The sequence below is a fragment of the Orcinus orca genome, chromosome 18, assembly GCF_937001465.1.
Source record: "Orcinus orca chromosome 18, mOrcOrc1.1, whole genome shotgun sequence".
In the NCBI taxonomy this organism is placed as follows: domain Eukaryota; kingdom Metazoa; phylum Chordata; class Mammalia; order Artiodactyla; family Delphinidae; genus Orcinus; species Orcinus orca.
Window position 1 is genome coordinate 60,595,637 of NC_064576.1, and position 25,768 is coordinate 60,621,404.

At 39.4% G+C, this 25,768-nt stretch overlaps 1 protein-coding gene across 8 annotated transcripts in view; it reads left to right on the forward strand.

Moving 5' to 3' along the window:
- Positions 1-25,768, forward strand: part of SETDB2 (SET domain bifurcated histone lysine methyltransferase 2) — an 80,991-nt gene that overhangs the window by 28,910 nt on the left and 26,313 nt on the right. For 5 of the 8 annotated variants that reach the window (XM_033436849.2, XM_033436847.2, XM_004274607.3 and 2 more), the window contains 8 exons: positions 3,508-3,624; positions 4,373-4,542; positions 6,061-6,280; positions 6,824-6,923; positions 8,289-8,382; positions 10,873-11,198; positions 14,886-14,974; positions 15,564-19,183. In XM_033436849.2, coding sequence (XP_033292740.2) covers positions 3,508-3,624; positions 4,373-4,542; positions 6,061-6,280; positions 6,824-6,923; positions 8,289-8,382; positions 10,873-11,198; positions 14,886-14,974; positions 15,564-15,681 — 1,234 coding nt within the window. In that variant the 3' untranslated portion in view covers positions 15,682-19,183. Of the gene's footprint in view, positions 1-3,507; positions 3,625-4,372; positions 4,543-6,060; positions 6,281-6,823; positions 6,924-8,288; positions 8,383-10,872; positions 11,199-14,885; positions 14,975-15,163; positions 19,184-19,520; positions 19,664-25,768 lie in introns of those variants that run through there. The other 3 variants (XM_049701050.1, XM_033436852.2, XM_033436851.2) reach the window with 3 other exon arrangements.

Consider the following 25,768-nt stretch of genomic DNA (forward strand, 5'->3'; position numbering starts at 1 on the left):
TCTCAGAAGGAGTGTGAGATGAGATATCAATCTGCTGTTACCTCAGTTTGGCTCAGTTCCTTTAGATCTGTCATAGAGGAAACCTCTCACTGTGCCAAGTTTTATTCTGTTTAAATATAAGTTGTTGCTTTTTCAGCATTGCCTCTAAACGTAACCCATCTACATCTGGCCAAGCCCAATCTCTTTCAGTGATGGAGGAAAAAAACTAACTGTTGGACAGTGTTTACTATACTTTATGGTCAGTTTAGTGGGGTTTTTTAAAGAATAATTTTGACTGTTTGTGATTCTTGCCTTAGACTGTAGAAAGTAACCCCCATGTAACATGCACCACCAGCATATATATTTTCATCTATTGGTCAGAAATTACAAGAGAAGTCACAAAATAAGCAAAAGCTGAAGCCCACTGGGATCTGGAATTGGACATGAGCACTGGGGCCAGGGATTCTAATCCTGACAGGATGGGAATTAAACATGTTCCATGCATGGCAGAGAGTGGGCACTGAGCTCTTTTGGGGGACAGAAACAGGGACCTGCACAATGCTGGGAAGCAGGCTAATAACTCACAGGGCCTGGAATTGTGTTAATAACAACTGGGTTTAGAGCTGTGAAACCCATAGGTCAGAGCCAGAGCAATGAGGAAAGCAGCCAGTGTAGAGGAGCACCCAGGAGTAAATTCCACGAAAAGTTTGATTTCAAACAGTCAGAACACACAAAGACATTTAGGACCATGAAGGCAGCATAAGTCCCAACAACTGGCAGCATTCACACCTGAAGAATCAGAGGTAAATGTAGAATCTGACTGAAAGAGACTTTAAAATAGGTATGTTTAAAATGTCCAAAGAGATAAAATATTAGCATCCATGAAACAAGAAAAGGAGATTATTTTTAAGTATACTGTATATGTAAAAGAACCATTTGGAAATATGGGAAATAAAATATATGGTCATTGAAATAAAAACTAAATAGATGGACTAAATGGTAAGCATTGGTAGAGCTGGAGAAAGAATTAGTGAATTGCAAGGCAAAACTAAAGAGATTCCCTCAGAATGCAAAGAGATAAAGATATGGGGAAAATAAATTTACAGGTTAAAAAATATGGAGGATAAATGAAAAATTCTAACATACATCTGAGAAGAAAAGAGCATTGTTCAGAGATAATAGCTGAGAATTTTCCAGAATTGAAGAAAGACAGGAGTCTTCAGAGTGAAAAAGCCCACTGTATACTAGAAATGGAAAATAAGATAACTATATCTAAATATATCATGATGCAACTTAAAAAGTATCTAGGGCAAAGAGTAAATCTCACACTATCAGATAGAAAAGAGGAAGAATAGATTGACAACACACTTTTCATCAGAAAGAAGACAAAAAGGAGGCATATTAGCTTAAAATGCTGACGGAAAATAAAGGTAAAACTAGAATTCTGTACCAACCCAGATGGTCATTTGTGGGGAGGGAGGAGGGTTCTTACACAATTACACAGCAGTTGAAGACATGCATAACTGCTTTCTAGCAATAGTACTTTTAAGTCTATCTAGAGCATTGTTTTTCAAGCTACAGGTTTAGTAGGATGTAAAATCACTTGTAACTAGCATTTTAAAAATTAAATCATATAGAAGGTGCCCACGTGCATCACACATGATAAGGTACTTCATGCCACTGTTATTTCTGCTTGTATGCATACACATATAAATATGCATGCCTCTGTAGGATTGTGAAGAAAATATATTTCTTACTGTGAGTCATAGTCAAAAATATTTGAAAGCTACTACCCTAGAGATGCTTACACATGTGCATAAGAATAAGGATGTTGTAGCATTTTTGGTGTATTGAAAACTAGAAGCAACTTAATTGTATACCAAGCAACTTAATTGTAATCTAAATGCTGTGGAAAAGTTAAAAGGAAATAACTAGATTTGTATATAACACAGATGGGTCTCAAAAACATTGAATGAAAAAAGTTGTAGGATAATAACTATAGTACTTTTTAAAAAAATACAATATATTGTTTGTAGATAAATATGTATGTAAAAAGTATAAAGGATGCCTCACCAAACCTCTTGAGAGTTTAGTTTTATCTGTAATGCTTTTTTTTTTTTTTAAGGAAGATCATATATACAGTATATATGTTTTAAATTACAGTTGGCCCTTGAACAATGCAGGGGTTAGAGCTGCTGACCCTCCATGCAATAGAAAATATAACATATAACATAGTTGGCCCTCCATATAAGCGGTTCCACATCTGTAGTTCCACATCCGAGCATTCAACCAACCGTGAATCTTGTAGTACTGTGGTATTTACTCTTGAAAAAAATCCATGTATAAGTTGACCCATGCAGTTCAAACTCATTGTTCAAGGGTCAACTAAAAGGACTAGACAAAATGATGACACCTAATTCTATATGGTCAAAATATGAGTGTTTATTGTATTATTGTTTGTGTTTTTCTGTACTTTTTAAACTTTGCAAAGTCATACTAAAAAAAGCAACAGTAGATTTCTACATCTGTAAATAGAATCCAAATTAATGAATTTATTGCTTGTTTTTTTCTGTTGCAAACAGTAGTTACCACTCTGACATGTATTGTGTATAAACAGAAAAATGCAGAAGCAAATCATAGAGGAAAAGACCTTAAAGTCACTTACCATTCAACATACGAGACAGGATTCAGAGATTTTAACCAGCTTACCAGTGGTTACATACCTAGTTTATAGCCGAGATAACCAGGTTCTTTACTCCGTATCGAGTTACAAGTCCCTGTCATGTTAGATAGTTATCTAAATAGTTAGAGGGAAATTTTTTTTTTTTTTTTTTTTGCAGTATGCGGGCCTCTCACTGTTGTGGCCTCTTCCGTTGTGGAGCACAGGCTCTGGACGCGCAGGCTCAGCGGCCATGGCTCACGGGCCTAGCCGCTCTGTGGCATGTGGGATCTTCCCGGGCTGGGGCACGAACCCGTGTCCCCCGCATCGGCGGGCAGACTCTCAACCACTGTGCCACCAGGGAAGCCCGGGAAAATTTTTTTATGGTTGCATGTTTACTGCTTAGCAATGTTATGAAAAACAGATTGTAGTAGTCAGATACCCAGCATCAGTCTCCCCAATTTATTTTCATGTCACTGGAGGGAGAGATAATACAAGACATATGCAATATGCCCTTTTGAGTTTGACACATATAAGTTTATCCATTGTAAGAGAGCAGACATAGGAGAATTTTTACAAAGAAGGTTTTGCAGAATAGGAAATGAAAGGAATTCATTTTGAAAAGTTAGAGAAAACTCATAAAGTTAAGTATTTCATGAGCAAATAGAGGTACAGGGCAGTTTATAATTATTTATAAATTTTTGGTAGATGTTATCTTTCAAAGAGGTCTTTTTTATTTAGGGAAGAAGTCTAATAGTCCATGAACCAAACAACTATTCTAAATACAATTACATCCTTTACACTTTTGTCAAGATAGTCTCTTAACTTGGTGCTTTTTTATTCTGACTTCTCCATCCGTTGCCTTTTAGAACAAAATGTGCATGTCTTCAACTGACAGCGAGGAATGCCAAGACTTGCCCCTTGTTAAGTAGTAAAATAACCACTGGATATAAATATAAAAGACTACAGAGACAGATACCTACTGGGTAAGATACCTTGAGGATCCGTTGCAGGGTGTTTATATCTTTGAAGAAGGGTACTTTATCATTGTGGCCTGTAGTCTTATAAATGTTGTTAAATCTTAATTTCTTATACCAAAAATCTAAATTAAGGAATTAAAAAAACAAACTTGTATATTGTTCTTGGAAATGGAAGTCAAAGAGCACACATGTAACATGCAGACTGTTTCTAACACTCATCTGCTTTGAGTCTGACTCTTTCCCTGCTAGGGTTAGCTTACTTTGGGTAGACGGTTCCCCATTAAGATGTATACTGTGCAAAGCTTGTCTGAGAATTGGGAATTTTCAACTTCTCATGGTGTTATTAATAAAAATAAACAGAAAATTTTCTTCCTAGACTTTCCCTTCCTAGACATTTCCTTCGTAGACATTGCTAGACATTTTTAAAGAGCTAACCTTTACTATGTGCCAGGCATTGTCTCAAGCACTTTGTAGATACCAACTCATTTAATCTTCACAAAAAAACCCCAAGAAGTAGGTAGTATCATATAATCCCCATTTTAAAAATGGAAAATTGAAGTACAGAGAGGTTAAATTCAAGGTCACGCAGCTAGTAAATGCTGGAGCTATGATGGAAACCAGGCAGTCTAGCTGTAGGAGCCTTCACACTTAGTCTGTCTCTCTTGGTAATTATTAGTGACGTAGCAATATAAAGTGCTTATGCTTTTAATTTAAGATGTCTGATTGATTTTTCTCTTGTATGTTTTATTGACAGCATTTATGAATGCAGCCTGTTGTGCAAATGTAATCGACGAATGTGTCAAAACCGAGTTGTCCAACATGGACCTCAAGTGAGGCTACAAGTATTCAAAACTGAGAAGAAGGGATGGGGAGTACGCTGCCTAGATGACATTGACAGAGGGACGTTTGTTTGCATCTATTCAGGTAAAGCAAAGGTTTACTTTCACATTACTCTATAGTAAGATCTACATTTCTGAATCTCCATTTTACTAGTCAGGGCCACTGAGATCTTATAGCAAGGACAAGAGCAACAATATATAGGAGGAGCATCAGAGGAAGACAGGTGACTGGGAAATTGAGCACTGAAGGGATGAAATGCCTTAGGAGGAGGTATCAGGTGTTCCAGAAAAGAAAGGCTGAGGGATAAAACTTGGGTTATTGTGTGAGGCACATTTTTTGGTCTCTGTGGCTGCAGATGCTTTGGGGTAAGGTAAGAAAGCTTCCTATTTAAATAGGAAATCTAAATGACTGATTTGCTAAGATAAAGATTATTAATCAAAGACTGTCTTGTTCAGTGTCTTGAGCTATTAGAATTTAATAGGTTAACATTGTAATAAATACCTTCAGATGATGATTCAGGCAAAGCCGTTCACTCCATTTCAGGTACTCAAGAGAGTTGCCCATGTTCTGAGTGAAAGTTTCCAACCAGTGTGTTACAGTTGTGCAATTACTGATTCTTTCAGGCCATATCCCACAGGCCAGACATGTTGGTCTCTAGTTGTCTCTTCCTTTTACCCCAGAGTGTCAGGCAAAAATCCTCACTTTCTGTGCGTACCATGAAATGAGAAAGGTTGGAGAAACACGACTCTCAACGCCATCTAAAGGAAATGTGCTAGGCAGCAGGGACTAGAGCAACCCTCCTCATCTGAAATTCCAGGTTCACTTCAGTGAGGGCAAGAATTATCAGAGTTCAGAATAGTCACACCTGGATCCCTACCACATACCACTTACAGACACACATACTACACGACTTACCTAGACAATTCATCTCTCGTATTTCTCAAAATAACTCTTTGATGCTGCCCGTAAAATGCCAAATCGTGTCCAGAAAGTATCATTCATTGGCTTTATCTGCATTGCTAGAAAATGCACCTAAGTTATCTCTCTGATCTAGTTGCTAATTTTGACTTGTTAACTATAATTTTGAGTTCCTTGAAAGAAAATGCGTAAGCTTCAGGTGAAGATTTTAATTACACTAGGGCTTAATATGAGAATAGGCACATATCACTACAGATTTAAATAGGTCACTTTATAAAAAGAGTAAAGGTTTTAAATGATAAAGCATTTATAACTAGACACAAAAGCTGAAATTTTAAGACTAGAGTTCACCTCTCTAATTTTCTAGAATGCTTTCTGATCTGTATTTTTGTTTTATATTATTGTAGCTAAATCTCTTCTCTTTCATGTTATACCACAACAGACAAATACTTCTTTTAGATGCGCTATATTTTTTCATGTACTGGGAGATACGAAATCTCTTCTTGGTCTTTTATATATTATTTCTTACAATAGCTTTCTAGGATGAGTTAGTGTTTATCTTCATTCTAGAAATAAGGTATACCCTATAGGTTTCTTTAGTAACGGAGCAGAAGAGATGCCCTTTTGTTGCTAGTAATTGTGTTATTTTTTGTTGTGTTAAGCTCTTTTACCTTTTTCTTTTAGGAAGATTACTAAGCAGATCTAACACTGAGAATTCTGATGCTATTGATGAAAATGGAAAAGAAGAGAATATTATGAAAAATATGTTTTCAAAAAAGAGGAAAATAGAAGTTGCAGATTGTGAGGTTGAAGTTATCCCATTAGAACTGGAGACATATCCTAGAAGTGCTGTGACTGAGGAGTGTCCACCTAAGCTCCATAATAATCCCAAAGAGCCCATTATGTGAGTGAGATCTTATGAACCCAATCAAGATTGATCTATGCTGTATACTATTGATCAAGAGTAGTTCTTTCTCTTTCATCTTTCTTTCTTACTTTCCACTTCCACTCCTATGTATCTCCTGTATGTCAACTTGCTTCACAGTTGTAAGTTTAACACTGTGAGAAATCTAGGGCACTTAGATTTAAAAATCTAGCCAACATACTTTATTTCCTCAGTTTCCATTTGTGGAGTTTTACCTTTAAAAACTTTGACTTTAATCAGGTTCTTTATGGATGTCGTAACTTTTGCAGTTCTTTTTATTTTCTATTACTGTTTTATTTGCAAAGCTTTTCTTAGGTTTTCTTCAGTTTTTTAATATACTTCAAAAATGATTGACTTTAAAATATGATTATACTTTTTTCTTCTAGTGAGGGGTAGGCATAGATGTTATAACTTAGATTAATTTCTAATGGATATTTATGTAACAGTGAAGCTATCTATATTTCAGGGCACAATAAAGAGCATTTTTAGTGATATACAGAATAACTTTTTTTTCCTTTTCAGAGAAATGAAATGTAACAATATTTCAAGAATTCAGTATCATTCAGTCATTAGAAGTCCTAAAACCAAGACGGCCAGTATTCAACACAATGGGGAAAAGATGGTAAAAACTGCAAAATGTAGATGGTGCCCTTCTGAGAACATTAACTATTACTTAGTTCAAATTGTGTTACTTAATAATGTGTAGGATTTCTTTTATTATTTTGTAATGTGGTGCTGTTAAAGTGTTAGGACTATGTTTTATTTACTTAGTATCTTCCATGGTGGTTGGCATGTTCCCAACTTAGATATATAAGGAGAATGTTGGTCATGATCTGACAGTGTATTCTACTGAGACCTATCCAGTCTAAGAATTTGTAGAAGAAGCTAAAGTGTTCAAGAGTTGATAGTATTACATAATAAGAAAAAAAGGATGGAGTAATTTAAGTTAAGGAGAGATGGTGTGAGATGTAGGAGAAAGAAGAGAAGCAGCCTAATGAAAGAATCATCAAGAAAGCAACATTTTACATGATAGCCTCTGAAGGTACACTTTTCAGTCTGTACTGAGAAGAATAGTCAGACTGTAACTTCGAAACAGAATGATGCAGGAAGAAAAGAACAGGCAGACATAATGGTAGTTCACGGTAAGGCTTGTTGATGAAAAATAAAAACTCTGCCCTAGGTGGTGTGCAAATATTTGCCCTCTGCCTAGTAACATTCAGTAGGTACCTCCTCAGTACCACATGATTATGAAAAGATTGGGCCGGGGGATCACATAGGCTTGGGTTTGCCCTCCAGCACTGCAGCTTACTAGCTGCTTGACATCTCTCTGTCTACATTTCTTTATCTGTAGAATGAGAATAATAGTATCTGTCTCAGAGTTAAGAGGATTAAATGAGATAAACATCAGAAACTTTGTGTAGCACAATGCTTGACACCCAACTAAGTGCTCCACACATGTTGACCATTGAAGTACATAAATAATAATAATAATGGTCAACATGTATGGAGCACTTAGTTGAGTACCAAGCATTGTGCTCAGCATATACCCCTTTTTGAAAGTTATCATTACCATTTAAAGTGACTGCAGTGTCTGCAACTCATGGAGACAGGCAATTCCTTTAACCTTTTCTTTGAAGTAACTAGCCAAAGAGTGTTTTTAATCTTTGCATATCTTATAGTTGAAGCCAAATTTATAATCTGGCATCAGAATTGAGGGATACAGACAGGTGTGTTTGAATTTTATTTTGAATTTATAATGCCTAAAGAGTGTCTTGACAGTCCTTATAATTTTCATAGCTGTTGCTCACTAAAGTGCCTAGGAGTAAAATACAGCCATAAGGGCTCCATCACTTCAGAGAGGCTTTCAAAACTAATCTAGTAGCTATAGCCTGTGAAGATTGACACTTGATGAAAGAGCCCTTACTGCTAAATTAAATTTTTTTTCCTGACCTAGGAAGTAAAGACATCTTCCTTGTTTTCTTTTAAGGGATTTACTTCCTCAGAGTCTGTCACCTCAGAAGATAATGGTGGATTTAAACCAACTCAAGTACATCTGAACTCTAAAGCCAAGGAAATGAGAGGTAGGCTTTGTTTCAGTCTGATTGCCTGCCTCTTCTGCCTTTTTGTCTCTCTTGCTCAGTACTTGTGGCTCATTTTCTCAGACTCCATAACAAAAATGTGGCATTCATCACAAGAGTTTCTACTTGTTTAGATCAGAGGTTGGCAAACTATAATTGGTGGGCCAAATCCAGCCCACTACCTGTTTATGTATAGCCTATGAGCTAAGATAATTTTTACCTTTTAAATAATAACTGAGAAAAAATGGGAAGATAAGTAATACTTTGTGACACTTGAAAATTATAGGAAATTATAATTTCAGTGTTCCTAAATAAAGTTGTATTGGAACAGAGCCACACTCTTTCGTTTTACATGTTGTCTCTGTCTACTTTCACACTATAGCAGCAGACTGAATAGTCACAACAGAGACCATGTGGCCCACAAAGCTTACAGTATTTACCGTTTGGCCCCTTACAGAAGAAGTTTGCTGACCCCTGGTCCAGATGCCAACCATGACTTGATGCGTGGCAGGAGAATGGGGTGGTCAGCTCCAAGTCTGCATAGTCCATGTATGGCTTTGGAAGCATTGTCCAATGCAGCTATTTACTAACCCTTCGTTTAGGCTCCTTAAAAATAAAGACACATCATTCTCCTGCAGTATTCCAGCCAGTGCTGCTGCAGGGGATGCTTAGCAAAAAGTGTAAATATTGCTACCCTGAGTGCTTATCTTTCAGTGTTACCGGACCTGCCATGGTTAATATTACAACCTGACAAACTTGGATTTTGTTCATTTGCATTTCAATATATCCCTCAGTGGAGAGGCATTGCTGAGACATGACCCTTTGTGAAGAACTGACCAACCATTGCCTCTTCTGCCTTTGGGCTTCCTTGCATCTGCACCCCCACCTCCCCACCTGGTCTTAAAGGATGGAGACTGGGGGAGGCAAGGCAGCTCCTTGACAGAAAAGGTCTATCAAGAAAGGGCACTTATAATAATTTCACCTGTAGAGGAGGAAAATCTCTTTCTACCCATCTTAAGCTGTCTAGCCAGAGCCCTGTAAATTAGACTGACAAAAGACAGACTGACAAGAGAAAAACAAAAGTTTATTAGTATGCATATTATACACATAACACATGAGTACTCAGAGATGAGTAACTCAGAGAGGTGGCTTAGAACTCTGGCTTATCTAGTATCTTAGTCAAAGAACAATAAATTTTTAGAGGAATAACAAGACAAAGGAAAAGGGCCTTGAATATCTCGTGGTGGAAATTGTGGGAACCCAGATATATGTGAAACCAATGGTAGATAAAGGCTAGTTAGTCAAGTATGCTATGTAGATTGCTTTGGTTCAGTCTCCAAGCTGACAAAGGTCTATAGTTATCTCTGGTAATTAACTTTTGTCCTTCCTAGTATTATAGATGGAGGGACACCTTTGTAAATTTATATCCTGCTTTTAGACACATGGGGGGAGGGCTGAGCTTTTCCTGTATTGCTACTTAATTGCCCTTAGCTCAAAATAGTCCTTATGTCAGAGATGCATATTTTGGGATGACATTCTGATATATCACCATTTAATGCATGTGAGCCATACGACTACTGTTACTTTTGGTTCTTTTGTCATTTCCATTGACTACTACAATGTATATAGCAGGCACCACAAAAATTAGTTATGTACTATTATGGCTCACAAGTAACCCATGATTAAAATATGAGTGCATGTAGGAGTAGCAGCCAGCAACAGTGATGATTACATCAAAAACATTAATTTTAGAGAAGTATAATTTCTTCGTGCCACTGAATTAGGTGACACAAATGACTTTTTAAAAATAAATCATTTTATTCCATTTGACATGCATTCATACTTTTGAATATTTTCAAAAAATTATTTCCATTATTCGATAAGAAAAATAAGTAGTTCATCTTCTTCTAAAGTACTGTTGTTTGTAAAAGTGTAATTATTGAATGATCATCTAGTAAAAACTCCAAACATTAATGTATACAAAACCCATAGCAATAGTTATTACTATTGGGACTTATAGAGGGTGACTCCATCAGGGTCTCCTCAGGCCTTTCATTGGTATATTAAAGGCCTAAAGTGCTCCCTAAATACCCTCTCTGTTACAGCTGTTTAGAATACACTTAAATGCAGATTCCAAAGTTGAAGAGAGGTAAGTCAGTTTCTAAGGAGTAGAGATTAAATACAGTAACAGGAAGCAACATGTATACAGATTCATAAAAAGGCATTGTTATGTAGTAGAAAGAAGGCAGGCTTTGGGGTCAGATATTTCTGGGTTTCTTACCCCACTTCTCATTACTATTGCTAGTTAGGTGAATCCCTTAAGCCTTCAGAGGCTTGAAGTTTTCATTTGTAAAATTGGAGTACTGTCTACCTTAATACATTGTAAGGATTAGCAATAATTAGCACAGCTTGCATTTAATTAGAATTGTTACTCTCACCACTGTTGCTCAGCCAATTACATTTCCTGACAATTCCTTCCACAACGTTTATTAGAGGACTCAAGCTCAAACCAAGCTGAAGATTCTGAAGACAACCCTGTGATTGAATCAGATGTGATAGATATAACTAAATGTAGAGAAGAAACTCCACCAGGGGGCAGATGTCACCAAACAGTCACACTGGATGATCAGAATGAGATTCAAATACAAAAGCCCCAAGAGGAAAAATCTCCAGCATGTCAAAACCAGCAGGTCTTTTGTGATAAAGAGTTACCAAGTGAAACCAAGAATGCTTCATCTGATTCTCTAAAGAAGTTCAATAAAGGGAGTGTGTTTTTATTGGATGCCACAAAAGAAGGAAATGTGGGCCGCTTCCTTAATGTGAGTATATGGGCTGAGGTTCCTATGTCTAAACACATTTTTTTTTTCCTAGGCTTCTTAACAAAATCATGAGGAAAATATGATTAAAAGACTCCAAAGCCAGACTACCTAGATTAGAATGCCAGTCCTAACCAAATATACTTCAATTAAAAAATTTTTTTAAAAATGCCAGTCCTCCACACATGACCTGGGGCATGTTACTTGACCTCTCTATGCTGTATTTCCCACCCCTATAATATGGAGATAATAATAACTGTCTAGGACGTTATGAAGATTAAATGTATTATATATAAAGTGCTTAAAAGGTACCTGGCACACAGTAAACATTTGCTTGAGAAAGCTATAAGAAATAGTAAGAAAATCATATATGTTTATTGAAAGGTTTTCAAGATTCATTACTTCAAAAAAATATCACAATGGGACTCATAGAATAAGCTTCTCTTTTGTGTCTTATATAATACAGTGAAATGCCTCTATCCAAAAAAATCAGTTGGGAGTACTTATGTTTTGCTTACTCTCACTAAGTTTTGAGTGGTTTAGTGGCTTAGTACAGAAAACCAGTACATTTATCAGAATATTGCATTTTACTATCTTACTCCTTTTTTATTCCTAAACCATAGTCGTTTTCTGTTTCTGTGTATGTTTGGGATATATGTAATGAGATTTATTTTTGTTTATACAGAGAAATATTTATGATTTCTCTGATTTTAAGGTTCAAGACTTAAGACTCCTGGCATCTTCATGATAAGAGGGATAACTTGTATTATTGGCCATAACTACTGAGTAGTGTGGAGTTACCTTGTAGCTTTCCCATCATACTGCTATTCTATCCTGCCTCCTACCGTCATACATGTTTATCAAAGAATGTATGGTCTCAGGAATCCTACAGGAAAAAAATCCGCTTCAACCTCTAGTCCCAGTGTGTATATAGACTCTCTTTGGCCAACTGGACCATGTGGAAGCCACCTGTATGCCCCGTACTCTCTGGGCTCCACTTTGTCCTTGCTTATCCTATCCAGGAGAGTGAAGAGGAGTCGTGGAAGGAGGATGGGAACTTTGAGACCCTCCACACATCTTTGGAAAGGTCCACTCTAGTACTCTGATCCCTGGATATGGCCTTAATTTTTCTCTTTGATCTGTATCAGAGCTCTTCTTCCTCTCTGGGGTTGAATTAGTGGGATGGGCAGCTTTGCTTTTTCCCTTAAAGTAATGGGAAGCATGCATGGCCCATGATTCTTTTATGCATTCCCTTTGCGAAGCTCAACACTCCCTTCCCCCCCCCCCCACCGGCCACGCCGCACAGCTGGCGGGATCTTAGCTCCCTGACCAGGGATCGAACCTGTGCTCTCAGCAGTGAAAGTGGAGTCCTAACCACCGGACCACCAGGGAATTTCCTCAACACCTCTTTAAAATGACTTTTGAGTAGTTTGAAGTTGACGTTCAGTGATTATTTTTATTTTATTTTATTTTAATTAATTTATTTTTGGCTACGTTGGGTCTTCGTTGCTGCGCGCGGGCTTTCTTTAGTTGGGGCAAGCAGGGGCTACTCTTTGTTGTGGTGCGTGGGCTTTCTCATTGCGGTGGCTTCTCTTGTTGCGGAGCATGGGCTCTAGGCATGCGGGCTTCAGTAGTTGTGGCTCGTGGGCTCTAGAGCACAGGCTCAGTAGTTGTGGCGCACGGGCTTAGTTGCTCCGTGGCACGCGGGATCTTCCCGGACCAGGGCTCGAACCCGTGTCCTCTGCATTGGAAGGTGGGTTCTTAAGCACTATGCCACCAGGGAAGCCCTCAGTGATAATTTTACATGTAATTCAGGTGCCATCAGAAGAGAAAATACTCTTAAGTCGGAAAATCTTTAAAACCAAAGAGCTTTTCTCCTTGCTAGATAAATCTTTATTTGGCTTTTTTCTTTTTCTCTGTCCTAGTTAGGAGGATACTTGGTTAACAGGGAACAGAATCCTCTCCTCCCTTCCTCTTTCCTACAACTGCTTTTCTCTATTCCACTTTCACTACTTCTACACTATTGCCAAACATGCTAGGAGCTATTAAACATGCCAGGAGAGCCAGAAGATCATTAAAGAATGATCTCTAGGACTTCCCTGGTGGCGCAGTGGTTGAGAGTCTGCCTGCTGATGCAGGGGACGCGGGTTCATGCCCCGGTCCGGGAAGATCCCACATGCCGCAGAGCGGCTGGGTCCGTGAGCCACAGCCGCTGAGCCTGCGCGTCCGGAGCCTGTGTTCCGCGACAGGAGAGGCCACAACAGTGAGAGGCCCACGTACCAAAAAAAAAAAAAAAAAAAAGAATGATCTCTAGCAAAGGACTGTTGTGGCTTCCTTTATGGTAGGTTATGTTGAATGGTGGCTGCACTAGAACTATATGGTTGGTTTCACCAGCTGGGTCCATCCCTTCTTTATAGGAGGAAAAAAACGGGCTTTTCTTTCTTTTTAAATTTAATTTTCTACTTAGATAATACATTCACAAGATTTCAAAGTTTAAATAAAATAAAAAGCCTTAGAGAATACCTACATACATACATACAGCCAAACAGAATTCTGTATCAAGGTAGCTCTGACCCTGCCAAGTAGGCACCATGAGTAAAGCTTACCAGGCCCAAATTGAAAAAACTGTGTGGACAGGAAGTTATCATTGAAATTTAATGGTGGCAAATATGTCTGAGGAAAATTGCTGGGATTTGATCCCTTTATGAATCTGGTGTTAGATGAATGTGTAGAGGTGGCAGCTAGTGGGCAACAGAACAATATTGGAATGGTGGTAATAGGAGGAAATAGTATCATCATGTTAGAAGCCTTGGAGAAAGGAGAAGGTCATGTTCAGCAGAGAAATCAGTTACGTATACAGGTACCCTTTCCAACAGGTCTGTTTGACTGTGTTGTAAAACTCAGGTCATATACATTCTTCATATTAAACTTTTTGTTTTGTTTAAAAAAAATGTACTGTGCCCACATTCACCCGGCCCCCACTCCACCCTCTATAGTTAAATCATTTTTACTACTTTTTTGTGTATTCTTATAGTTTCTTTATGCAAATACAAGTAAATATAAATATATGTTCTTATTCCTACCCATTACATAAAAGATAGCATATTATATTTACTATCCTACACCTTGTTTTTTTTTAATTAGCAACGTGCCCTGGAGATCTTTCTAATCAGTACACAGAGCTCCTCGTTCTTTTTGTTTATATTAATAGCTGCATAGAATTCCAATGTGTGGATATCCTAAAGTTCATGTAACCAATCCTCTTTAGATAGATATTTGGATTGTTTCCAAACTTCTACTGTTAAAAACAATGTTCAGTGAATAATCTTACACATGGATACATGTGCAGATATATCTGTCGGATACATTTCCAGATACTGGATTGCTGAATCAAAAGATATGCATCTATAATAACGATAAATACTGACAGATTATCTTCTATAGGGGTTTGCACCATTTTGCCTTTCTACTGGAAAGATGTAAGAGTGTCAAAACAGGGCTTTTCTGAATGGATTCCTACCGTCAACAAAATTGTAATGAGCTATGATATTCTATATACTAGTCAGGAAAAAAAAGATATAAACAAAAATAAGTTAGATGTGTTGGAAACAGAATGGTATTCTAATGCTGCAAAGAACAAGGTATCAAACTTGATGCTATGTCTAACCTCTGTGTTTATTTTTTTAACAGCATAGTTGTTGCCCAAATCTTTTGGTACAGAATGTTTTTGTAGAAACACATGACAGAAATTTTCCATTGGTGGCGTTCTTCACCAACAGGTTTGAAAATTTTTTTTATATGATTTCATTTTGAAATTGTGACTTTAAAAATAACAATAGAAAAATATTAAGAGAAGATATATGCTATAGCCCCACATATCTGGCACCCTAGAATATTCAGTTATCCCAAACTGTTTGTGGTCAATAAAATTTTAAATAGCTGAAATTTTCATTCTTATTTCCTCTTAGAGTTAATGCCTGAAAAGGCTAAGGATGGCAGGCCTCAGCCAGTTCAGTTCAGAGGATAAATGATGCAGAATGCTACATCTTTGAGTCCAAACTGCCCCCAACTACCACACCACATGCCTCATCACATTACTGGGTTCCACTGTTTGCAAAACACACTTCCTTCCTTGTGGATATTGACAAGTTTCTTCTTACTTATGATTTTAGTAGATTTGAAATAAAACTTAAGTGATTATTCTTAATAAAAGAGCATTCCTAATTGGTTGTTGTTGGAGAGAGAGAGAAAACCATATTTTTGAGGATGGTTAATGATGTTAATATGAAAATTGATATAATCAAACTTGGTTCATTTGGTAGTTATTCAGGGTAATTTATGATTATTTTTAAAATTTCTACTTTCTAGGTATGTGAAAGCAAGAACAGAACTAACGTGGGATTATGGTTATGAAGCTGGGACTATGCCTGAAAAAGAAATATTCTGCCAATGTGGGTTTAATAAGTGTAGGAAAAAAATATTATAAATCTGTAGCTAGTGCCTGTTCATGAAATTAGCTTATCAAGCTGAAATTAGAGTCATGCAAAAGAAACCCCAGTGGTCAGTGGCATTAATTTAGGTTATGATCCATCAAGAGAATTCCTCTCAGTTTACCCTTGTTGGGGGGTCCATTTGCATTACTTAGAAACGCTAGGAACAAAATAAGGACATTTTCATATGCATAGGGTATCTCTTTATTCTTACTGCTGTTCAACTGTACATGAGTAGGATGGAAGTGTATATTTTATATGAAATACTGCTATATAATTTGTAACTTATTTGTAAATTATATATTAAGAAAGACAAATGTCACAATTGATTTCAGCACTTCTTATTGCTTTTGGAATTATCTTTGACTTTCATGGCCCCAAAGGGCCAAAGCTCACATCTTTACCTACAAAATTTATTTATGTTTAATTCCTGGCAAATAATTTACCATTGTGAACCATAAGGTGGGCAACAGAGCCTGAAGCATCTGTCGAAATTCACTTCATGCATATTACTTCCAAGTATTTTAGTGCTAGTTGGAGAAGCTGTATCTGGCTCCGTGAAAGTGTCCCATCAGTCCGTTTGAATGAGAAGGGGTAGAAGCTCTCCTGTGGGGAAGGTTTTGGCACACTCTTTGCGATTCAATTTCTTTTCCACAGATTCTCTTCACTCCTTCCACATAAACATGGACAGGAAAGGAGGGAGTAGAAACTTGGAGGAATTAGAATATTTTTGTTCTAGATAGAGCCTTATGAAAAGGAAACTTAGAAAATAGTCAGACATGGCTTATTTAAGCCAGAAGAGATTGTGCTGGGCAAGAATTTCACTTAACAAAACAATTCTACTGAACTGCAAAGTCTGAAACAGACCCTTGGACTCTCCTAGGCATGATGTGCAAATTATTTTCCTAGAGAAAGTTACTTTGCTCTAGGTTACCTGACCATGATTGTCTAGTGGAAAGAGGATGAGAATCTCCAAGAGTTAAAACTAATTTTATCTATAACAAAGATATACATTTGGCTGCCAGGAACTTCCCACTAGGAACCAGGATGGGAATACTAGCTCAAAAAGGAGTAATTAAAAGTAGTTCTGGTTTTTGAGGGGTTTTTTTTCTTTTTTTTTTTTTTGATCTTGATTCTGGGTTTAGTTTGGTTACCTTTCAAACAAAAATCTCTTCTAAGTTTGGACCCGATTAATTTCTTTAAAATATTGAACTAAATAAAAATTTAACTTGAAATTGGTTTAGAGAGTGGGAAACCAAAGAGCTAGGAAAGGGAGCAAAATATTATAACCCAAACAGCCTGTAGACAGATGAGGAAAGTTGAGAAGTCCATTTATTCACAGTAAAGATGCAGGAATTTTAGGCAATGCACTAAAATAAAGTGAAGACACTTGATAAGTATGGAAAATGTTTTTGTGCAGAAATCAACATCTTGATCTGCTTCATTCTGTACTGGTTCACAGCTGTCATCTTCCGTCAGCATCCTAGAGATTCCCTTTGTCTTCCCTATGTCAGGTCTGTTGCCAGTTAAATCCCGTTATTTCCCCTTTCCTGGATTTACTCCCACATATTGGTGAAGCACATCCTCCAGTAGCTTTTGAAAGGGAAAAATGAGAGGTGAATATTTTGAGCCCTTGTATGTTTGAACATGTTATTTTACCCTTACATTTGATTGCTATTTTGGCAGGGTATGGGTACTCAGTTCGTGAGTAGCTTCCATACCCAATTTTGAACACATCTGCTACATTCCAGTGTTGCTGCTTTGAAGTCTGAAAATGTTCTCACCTCTGGCCTTCAGGGTGACTGTTGGAAGTCAGATAAAGCCGTTCTTTATCTTTTGTATACGTGGCCAGTTTTTTTCAAGCTTATAGCATTCTCTTTGTCCCAATGTTCTGTTCCCAGTAAGAGTTAGTTTTCATACCTCATACCAGGTGCTTGGTGGGAGGGATCTTTCAATCTGAAAACTTTGTTCTTCAGAGAAATTTTCTTGAACTATATTTCTTTAATGAAATAGTTCTGTTGTCTGTTATCTGTTGTCTCTTCCTATTTATCTAGACATTAGACCTCCAGGATTGGTTCTCTCATTTTCTTATCTTTTCTCTTAATTTCCAGCTTTGTCTTCTTGCTCTACTTTCTGGGAGATTTCCTCAACTTAATCTTACAATTTGCCTATTGTGTTGGGTTTTTGTTTGGGGGGTTTTTGCGGGGTGGGGATTGGGTTTTGTTTTGTTCTGGTTAGGTTTTTTTTTTTGGTCTCATTTTAAATTTCTAGAGCTCTCTTCTCTGAATGTTTTTTTCTTCAATATCCTATTTTTGGTTCATGGTTGCAGTATCTTATCTCTTTGAAAATACTATTTATATAGTGTAACATACATACAGGCATTCATATCTATATTATCTTTTTCCTGAATATTCTGTGACCTGCAAGGTTTGTTTCTGTGTTTTCCCTGTATGTGTCCTTTGGTCTTTGTCGTTCATGTTTTAGGCTTTCCTCAGTTAGTTAGTTAGATCTTGGCAGTCTGCTCATTCTTTTTTTTTTTTTTAAAGGATTTTTTTTAACATCTTTATTGGAGTATAATTGCTTTACAATGGTGTGTTAATTTCTGCTGTATAACAAAGTGAATCAGCTATACATATACATACATCCCCATATCTCCTCCCTCTTGTGTCTCCCTCCCACCCTCCCTATCCCACCACTCTAGGTGGACGCAAAGCACTGAGCTGATCTCTCCCTGTGCTATGCGGCTGCTTCCCACTAGTTATCTGTTTTACATTTGGTAGTGTATGTATGTTCATGCTACTCTCACTTCGTCCCAGCTTACCCTTCCCCTCCCTGTGTCCTCAAGTCCATTCTCTATGTCTGCATAGAGGACAGCATCTTTATTCCTGTCCTGCCCCTAGGTTCTTCAGAATCATTTTTTTTTAGATTCCATATATGTGTGTTAAGTCTGCTCATTCTTAAGAGTGGAACACTGAAAAGCTGAGATTATAAACTGAGAGCGGGGTAAGGGGCTCTTCAACTGCTTCACCTGACCTAGCTGAGCTCTTCAGTTTCTTATCCAGTCTCTTTAGGACTTTCTTTCTGGCCTGGCAAGGTGTACTCTTCCATCTTACTGCTTGAAAGAAAAAAAAACTTTGCTGCCAGAGCGTGCTCTTTTCTCCCGTTTTGCATCTCCACACTCTTGCTTCTGTAATCCATTTGTGTTTGTCAAGACTATCCAAGTTATCCTTTTTAATATTGTTCTCTTTTCTGTCCCCAGTTTGCCTCCTTTCCTCTCTTTAAAATCTCAAAAAGCAAGACCTCCAGGAGTTTTCCTTTGATTAGTTCCTCAGCAAACCACCAGCTATTACATGCTGCTTTTACAGAGCAACTTATTTTTTAACTGTAATTTAATTATATGCGTTTGTGTTCTCTACATGTGTATTCCATGCACCAAAAACCTTGTCTTGTATGGTGCTGTGTACCCAATGGGTGCTAAATAAAGGCTTGCGACTGCAACTGGAATTACTGTCAGTTAATTCTGCGTCCGTTTATGATAGACCTGTTTAGGCCAGACTTGGTGTGATACAGTTTTTAGAAAATAATGGATAAACCCTCAGAAGAACAATCATTTCTCCAGCTGAGTCCAGGGGCTTCGGCCACCTTTACTCCGACTATCGCTTAAGTGGGCGCAGGGTGGGGAGCTCCTGGCATGATTTTTTTTTTAAAAAAAGCAATTCAAATTCAGACTCAGATCTGGAGAAGTTGCGAATTTCTGTTTGAGAACTGCATCTACAAAGCCGACGGGTCTCTTCCTGCTCGGGACTTTTCCCGCGGGTAGGGGAGATCAATCATCATGATTTCGCCGAAACGGACTTCCGGCTGCGCGGGCGCAGTGCGCAGATATGGAGCCGGCGGGACCTCCCGAGCCCGAGTCGAGCTGCGGCGCCAGCTGGTCCGAGGCCCGGGCTGGGCGGGACGGGGTCCCCCACCCAACCGGTGAGTACTGCTCGGGGGGCGGGGGGCGGCAGGGGCAGTCGGGGCCCAGGGCAGCTCCCTGGTCGCCGCCGCCTGGGGGCCCGCGAACCCGCTTCCCGAGACAGCGCTGAGGTCTTGGCTCAGCAGCCCCTCGGCCGCCGCCGCTTGGGGGCCCGCGAACCCGCCTCCCGAGACAGCGCTGAGGTCTTGGCTCAGCAGCCCCTCGGCCTCTGGGCGTCCACCGCCGGCGGCCCTGCTCCCAGACCGCTGCCCAGGGCCTCTCGTAAGGAGAGGGTTTGCCTTCCGTTTACCGTTTATTTACCGTTTACCTCACCCACTGCTAATGGAACAGCCCATTGCTACAGTCCTACAACGCTAGGAATACAGCCAGCAAGGAAAACCGAAGGAAATGCCTGGGAGTTTACTCTCCCAGCGCGGTTTCACCCACCCCTAAAACAATGCAGTCGGAGAAATGCTCTAGGGAGGAAGGCTGGAGGGGGACCCCTCTTGAAGAGAAGTGGTCAGCTAGGTCTCAGGAAGCAGTTTGAGAAGTTTCCACAGAGAATGTAACGTTTTGGAACCATCCCCTCCTTTCCATGAGTAGTTCAAGTCTGTGGCCCTCCCCATTAAGTGAGGCAACAACCTTCTGGCTGGGCTCCTTCCCTGCGTTTCAGCAGATGTAGAGCGCTTACCCTGTGCAGGCTCAGCACCAGGTGCCGGGGATGCAGAGACGAGTTAGGCAGACCTTGCCCTGGAGAGTCTAATAGGCAACTCCTGTGTGACCTGCTAAGAACCACAGAATCACAAATGAGGAGCTCCTCCAACTCAGCCTGGTGTTCAAGGAACATCCTTAGTTTTAAAGAGAAAGAGTCACCCAGAGATACAAAGCTTGAAAAGGTGGTCCAGAAAGAGGTGAAGACTCGAAAAAAGGCACCAGCCATAAAACATCAGATGTGGCAACCACAAGCCAAGCAGTTGACTATTTCATTTAGCTAGTGTGTATACAGAATGCAAGATGAGGAGTTACCGGAGGTGAGGTTACATCCTGACCTTTTCCCCAAACTCCAGACTTGTGTAACCAACTTCATTAATGCCAGGAACGATCTCAAACTGAATATGTCCCAAAGAAGACTCCTGTTTGCCTGCACACACCCACACACTCCAAACCTGCTCAGCCACTACCAGCCTTCCCCATTCCATTCACCTGGTTGCTCAGACCAAAACCCCAGTGCCACTCTTGGTGCCTCTCTTTCCTCCTTACCTCCCAACTAATGCATTAGTCAGACCAGTCAGTTCTTTCTTCAGAATATATCTCAAGCCTGGCCTCTTCTCACCGCTTCCATCACTGCCATCCAAGCCACCATCATCTCAGGCCTGGACTATTGGTCCCCTGGCTTCCACTCCAGCCTCTCATACAGACAAGCCTGCACAGTAGCCAAAATGATATTTAAAAAACAAAAAGTAAGTGTGATTCTCCTACTCAAAGCCCTCCAATAGTCTCTCATTACTTTCAGAATAATCTTACTGTGGCTACAGTGTACCCCATGTCCTGATCTGATCCAGCCCCTACCCATCTTGATGACTCTGCTACCCCTCACTGCACTGTGAGTCCTCTAAGCCCCCCACCATATTCAAATATCTGCTCAAATGTACCCTCCACAGCCTTGCCTGCCCATCCTGTTTAGAAGAGCCCTCCCCCACCCTCATTAATCTCTATCTCCTTCCCCTGCTCTTTCTTCATAGCACTTAACCACATCCTGAAATAATACTTGTTTGATGTCTCTGTACTACTAAAATGTAAGTTCCATGAGAGTTGAAATTCACATCTTATTCCCTGCTTTATTTCTAGTGCCTAAAACTCTACATTAAGTATATGTTGAAGGAATGAACGGGGTTGTATGTAGCACTAAAGAGCTTGGCTTCTGATCTTTAGGTGATAGAGAAGGGTTTTTAAGCAGGAGAGAAACATGGGCAAATGTACATTTTAGATAGATCACTCTGGCAGCAACGTGAAGAATGAAGTGGTGTCATGACAGGGAAAGCAGAAGGAGGGAAATGAGATCATCAGAATGAACCAGGTAGAAAACAGTGAAGGCAGGGCAGTCCACTGTCCACGCTGCTGCCGAAACTCACTCTCAAGTGCACATGTGCGCACGCACATACGTTCACACGTGCCTACACACAGATCAGGTCATGGTACTTCCTGTGTTAATTAGGACTTGTTGGCTACAAATAGTACAAAATCAACTTGATGTCATTTAAGCAAAAGGGATGTTTGTTCTGGAAAGCAGGGAGACCACACACAGACCCCAGGAACATGGATGCTATTAGCATTTATCAGAAAGAGCCAGGAAATAGGGCCTGAGAAGCCGTCATAAACTTTGACAGCACTCAGAATATCTGCTTTGTTCTCTTTCTTTGGTCCAGTTTTCGTGATAATGGGATAGAAGATGGCTACCCTCACAGCTTCTCAGTTTTTACATCTTCAAGAAACCAGCCCAATCTGAACTAAAATCTTCTATTCTGAATTCTGTATATGTGGGAGATGGGCAGGTTGGTCCTCTGGGACTGTCAGCTGTGCGTAGGGAAAGAGAGTCACGTAGTATAAACATACCTGCTGGGGCTTATCCCTGTGTATGATTGTGAGTCAAATGGATACCCTAAGGAAGTCCACTGAACATCCTATTCCCTGGCTGCCTGCCACCCCTCCCTTACAACACAGACATCCTTATTCCTCTTTTCACATTCTGAAGCTGTCCCCAGTAATGCCTTCTGGCTATCCCAAATATACTTCCTGCCAAACATCTCCGAAAGTTATGTCCAGTCACACCATCCAGAGACAATGTGATAAAGCCATTCATTTTCCAAGTCCATTACCAAGCCTCTAGGTAATATCTACTCCCCTTCTGTTTTGGTCAGTTCAGGTATGCAGTCACTGGACTCAGTAATAACGTCTACACATCTGATATACAGTGGCAGAACTAAAATAGTAAACTGCAATGAAAACTATTGATCAAAGGAGAAAAGAGGAAAGAATTTCCAAGCCAGCACCATAAATTGGTTGCCAGTCCAGAGCATAGACCATACCCTATTGGAAGGGGATTGTAAATGGAAGTATAGGGTTAGTGAATCTCATTCTATCAGTTTCACTCATTTCTTTAGTGGTGGAACATGTTCCTTGGCCATCCTATCCGACTACCCCAGATTCAATCCTCTGGGTGGATTGCCCTTGTCTGGTGAGCTTTAAGACCGTCTCTTGGAAGAGAAGCATTGGGAAGACACCCCTGCAGAGGCTGTGGCCTTAACAATCCCTTCCCAGGTGGAGCTGAGCCTGGAGATTGCTGGCGAGACTGCCACTGTTGGTTTGAGTTAGTTGTAGTTCACGTATTCTTGGCTTATAATTTTTCTTCGGCTTCATTCTATAGAACCTTTCCTGGTTACCAGTTTCATTTTTGAGAATTCTCGTTGAGTCAGTCTCTGTGAGTCCTTAGGCCTGCTAGACCCAGTAGAAAGACCTTGGGGAGACCTACATATCTTCATTGTTCTTGGTCTCAACTACTGATGGAGACCAATGGACTCTTCCCAGCCCCCATGATACACCTGTCCCTCACTGTCTGAATCTATACAGTTCCTGAGTTCAGATAGTGAGGAATATCAAACTATGTATTTGGTCCATGAGTTTCAGATAATGTGTAGCAAACGATCAGATGTGAGGGATGCCTGTCTGTGTAAAAGCCTATAATGTTACTCTCCCAACTACAGAGAGTTCTGTGATCCCCCAGTCTAGAAGAATAAACAAGTTAAAATAGCCAAGCTCTTTTAGAAAATTGTGATGAGGGGGTGTTTTAGCAGGAAAAAACTCTTAGGTGGAGCCTGTGTGTCCACCTTGCGTTTCTGTCCATCAGCACTGGAAACTCCAGATCAGAGGACAGCAACGTTGCCACCACCTCTGTGTTCCCAAGTGCCAAGACCCTGCAGACTTGGGAGTGTAGCTCAGACAGGCAGAGTCCCCAGAGCAAGCACAGGGGACCACACTCAGGTATCAGCGGCCTGATAGCTCAGCCCAATGCAGTTCACCGGTCTGCAGGTGCAGCTCTGCACAGGAAAGGGTGACAAGGCAAAAATACCTAGCTCTTACACAAGGAGTGCTGCATAGCCTATCAAACATTATCATATTTTTTTATTAGGGAATTTTAGCACTAGTAATTTAACTGCCTGAAACTTTTTTTAGCCTATGCTTTACAAATTTTAATGTCCAGTTTGAGTGTTCTTTTAAATAAGAGCACGGTATTTAGTCGAAGTAGATTTTGGGCCCAAGGTGAATAAAATTTGGGGATTTTTTTTCCCATTTTCATCCTAGGATGGAGGCTTTGTGTGGTCAAATATTAAAATATATTCTAAAACATTGAAAATTGTAAAGTGTTGTATTGGGGGAAGTGACAGATCAGTGGAACAAATAGAAGTATGTAGAACAAATCTAAATATATGTAATAATTAAATATATGAAAAAAGATTTTAAATTAGTGGCTAGCCATTATGAATATAAGTTAGATCTCCATCTCATACTTTACAATAAAATAAATTCCACGTTAATATTATAATGTAAGAAATAAAATTCTAGAGGAAAAGAAGAGGTGTCTTCTAAGTTATGTTCCCCCTACCCAAGAGTGAGAAGTGATAAAGGATTGATATAATTTCATCAAACAAAACCTTTAAACATTCTGTATATCAGAGAACATTATAAACAAAGTTAAAAGGCCACATATTTGACTAACAAAGAGTGAGTATCCTGGATACACTACAAGCTCTTATAAATCAGTAAGGAAGTAGTGAATAAACCAATAGAAAAATGGGCTAAGGACATCAGTGCCAGAGAAGAAATGCAAATGCCACCTTATGGTAACTTAAATTCATAATTAGAGATTATGATCCACTTCTCTCTGCACTTTGTGTTCTTTCTTTTGACATGGTCATCTAACCTTCTGTCCCAGCTGTACCTTTATAGTATGTTTTTAAATCAGGTAGACACCCTTTCATTTTTTTTTGAAAGTGTTCTTTACTGCCCTTGCTCATTTGTTCTTCCAAATAATATTTTTTTTCAAGTTCTTTAAAATAACCTTCTTGGGATTTAAGTTGAAATGGCATTAAATCTAAAACTTATGTTGACTGAAGAAAAACACAACCTAAAAATTGCGAGATGTTTTATTTGGGGAGCTTACTGAAGACTGTGGCCTGGGAGACAGGCTCTCCGCTCTGAGGAACTGATCGGAAGAGGTAAGGAATGAGCCAGGATATATAGGAGTTTTTGCTGAAAACAAACGTGTAGTTAGACATCAAACAATTACTGCTAATAACAAAAAACAGACCTCTTAAGTTAATGATTTTAGTGCTTTTCTAAGTATGGGAAGATGCAAGAGTCTGGGCTCGTTGAAATTATTCCTTAGAAATGTGTGGTAACTGTCTAGGGCCAGTATCCTGTTTTTTCTCGATCCTGAATTCCCCTCAGGACACACATTGTTGGGGCGGCAGGGTTTGCTGCAGTGGCTGATGGCTTGTTGTCGGGCAACATTTTTTTGTCCGCACTTATCTGAGATAGAGTTGACAGCATTATAATGTCCAGCCTTCCTATCCAGGTGCACCGTATTTCTCTCCATGTTGAAATGGAGCTTAAAACAACTCTTTCATCATGTTATCCCCCTGCTCAAAAAATCCTTCCTGGCAGCCTTTCACCATCTGTTTCTCAAATTCTTTTCCAGCTTCCTTTGCATGAACTCTCCTCTTCAGCCTGGCTGGTTTTCTGTCTCCCAGTCAGACCTCTTGGTCTCTTATATATCTCTGCTTCTGTCTGCAATGTCCCTCCCACCCCGACCCTGCTTCCTCTCCATCTCAAGGTTGTACCAGCTCAAGGAAGTGTCCTTGACAGAACTCCGTCCCACAAGGAGCACTTCCTCCTCTGTCCATAGCGTATATTGTATTTCCTACTCAGCAGTTACTTGTGCCACGTATTCTGTTATTTTCCAGAATACTATTTGGTCTCCTTGTTTATTTTGTAAGCTTCTTGCAGGCAACAGTTCTGTCTCATGTTTTTTTTATATGCTCTGCTGTGCCTTTCCGTACAGTAGCCAC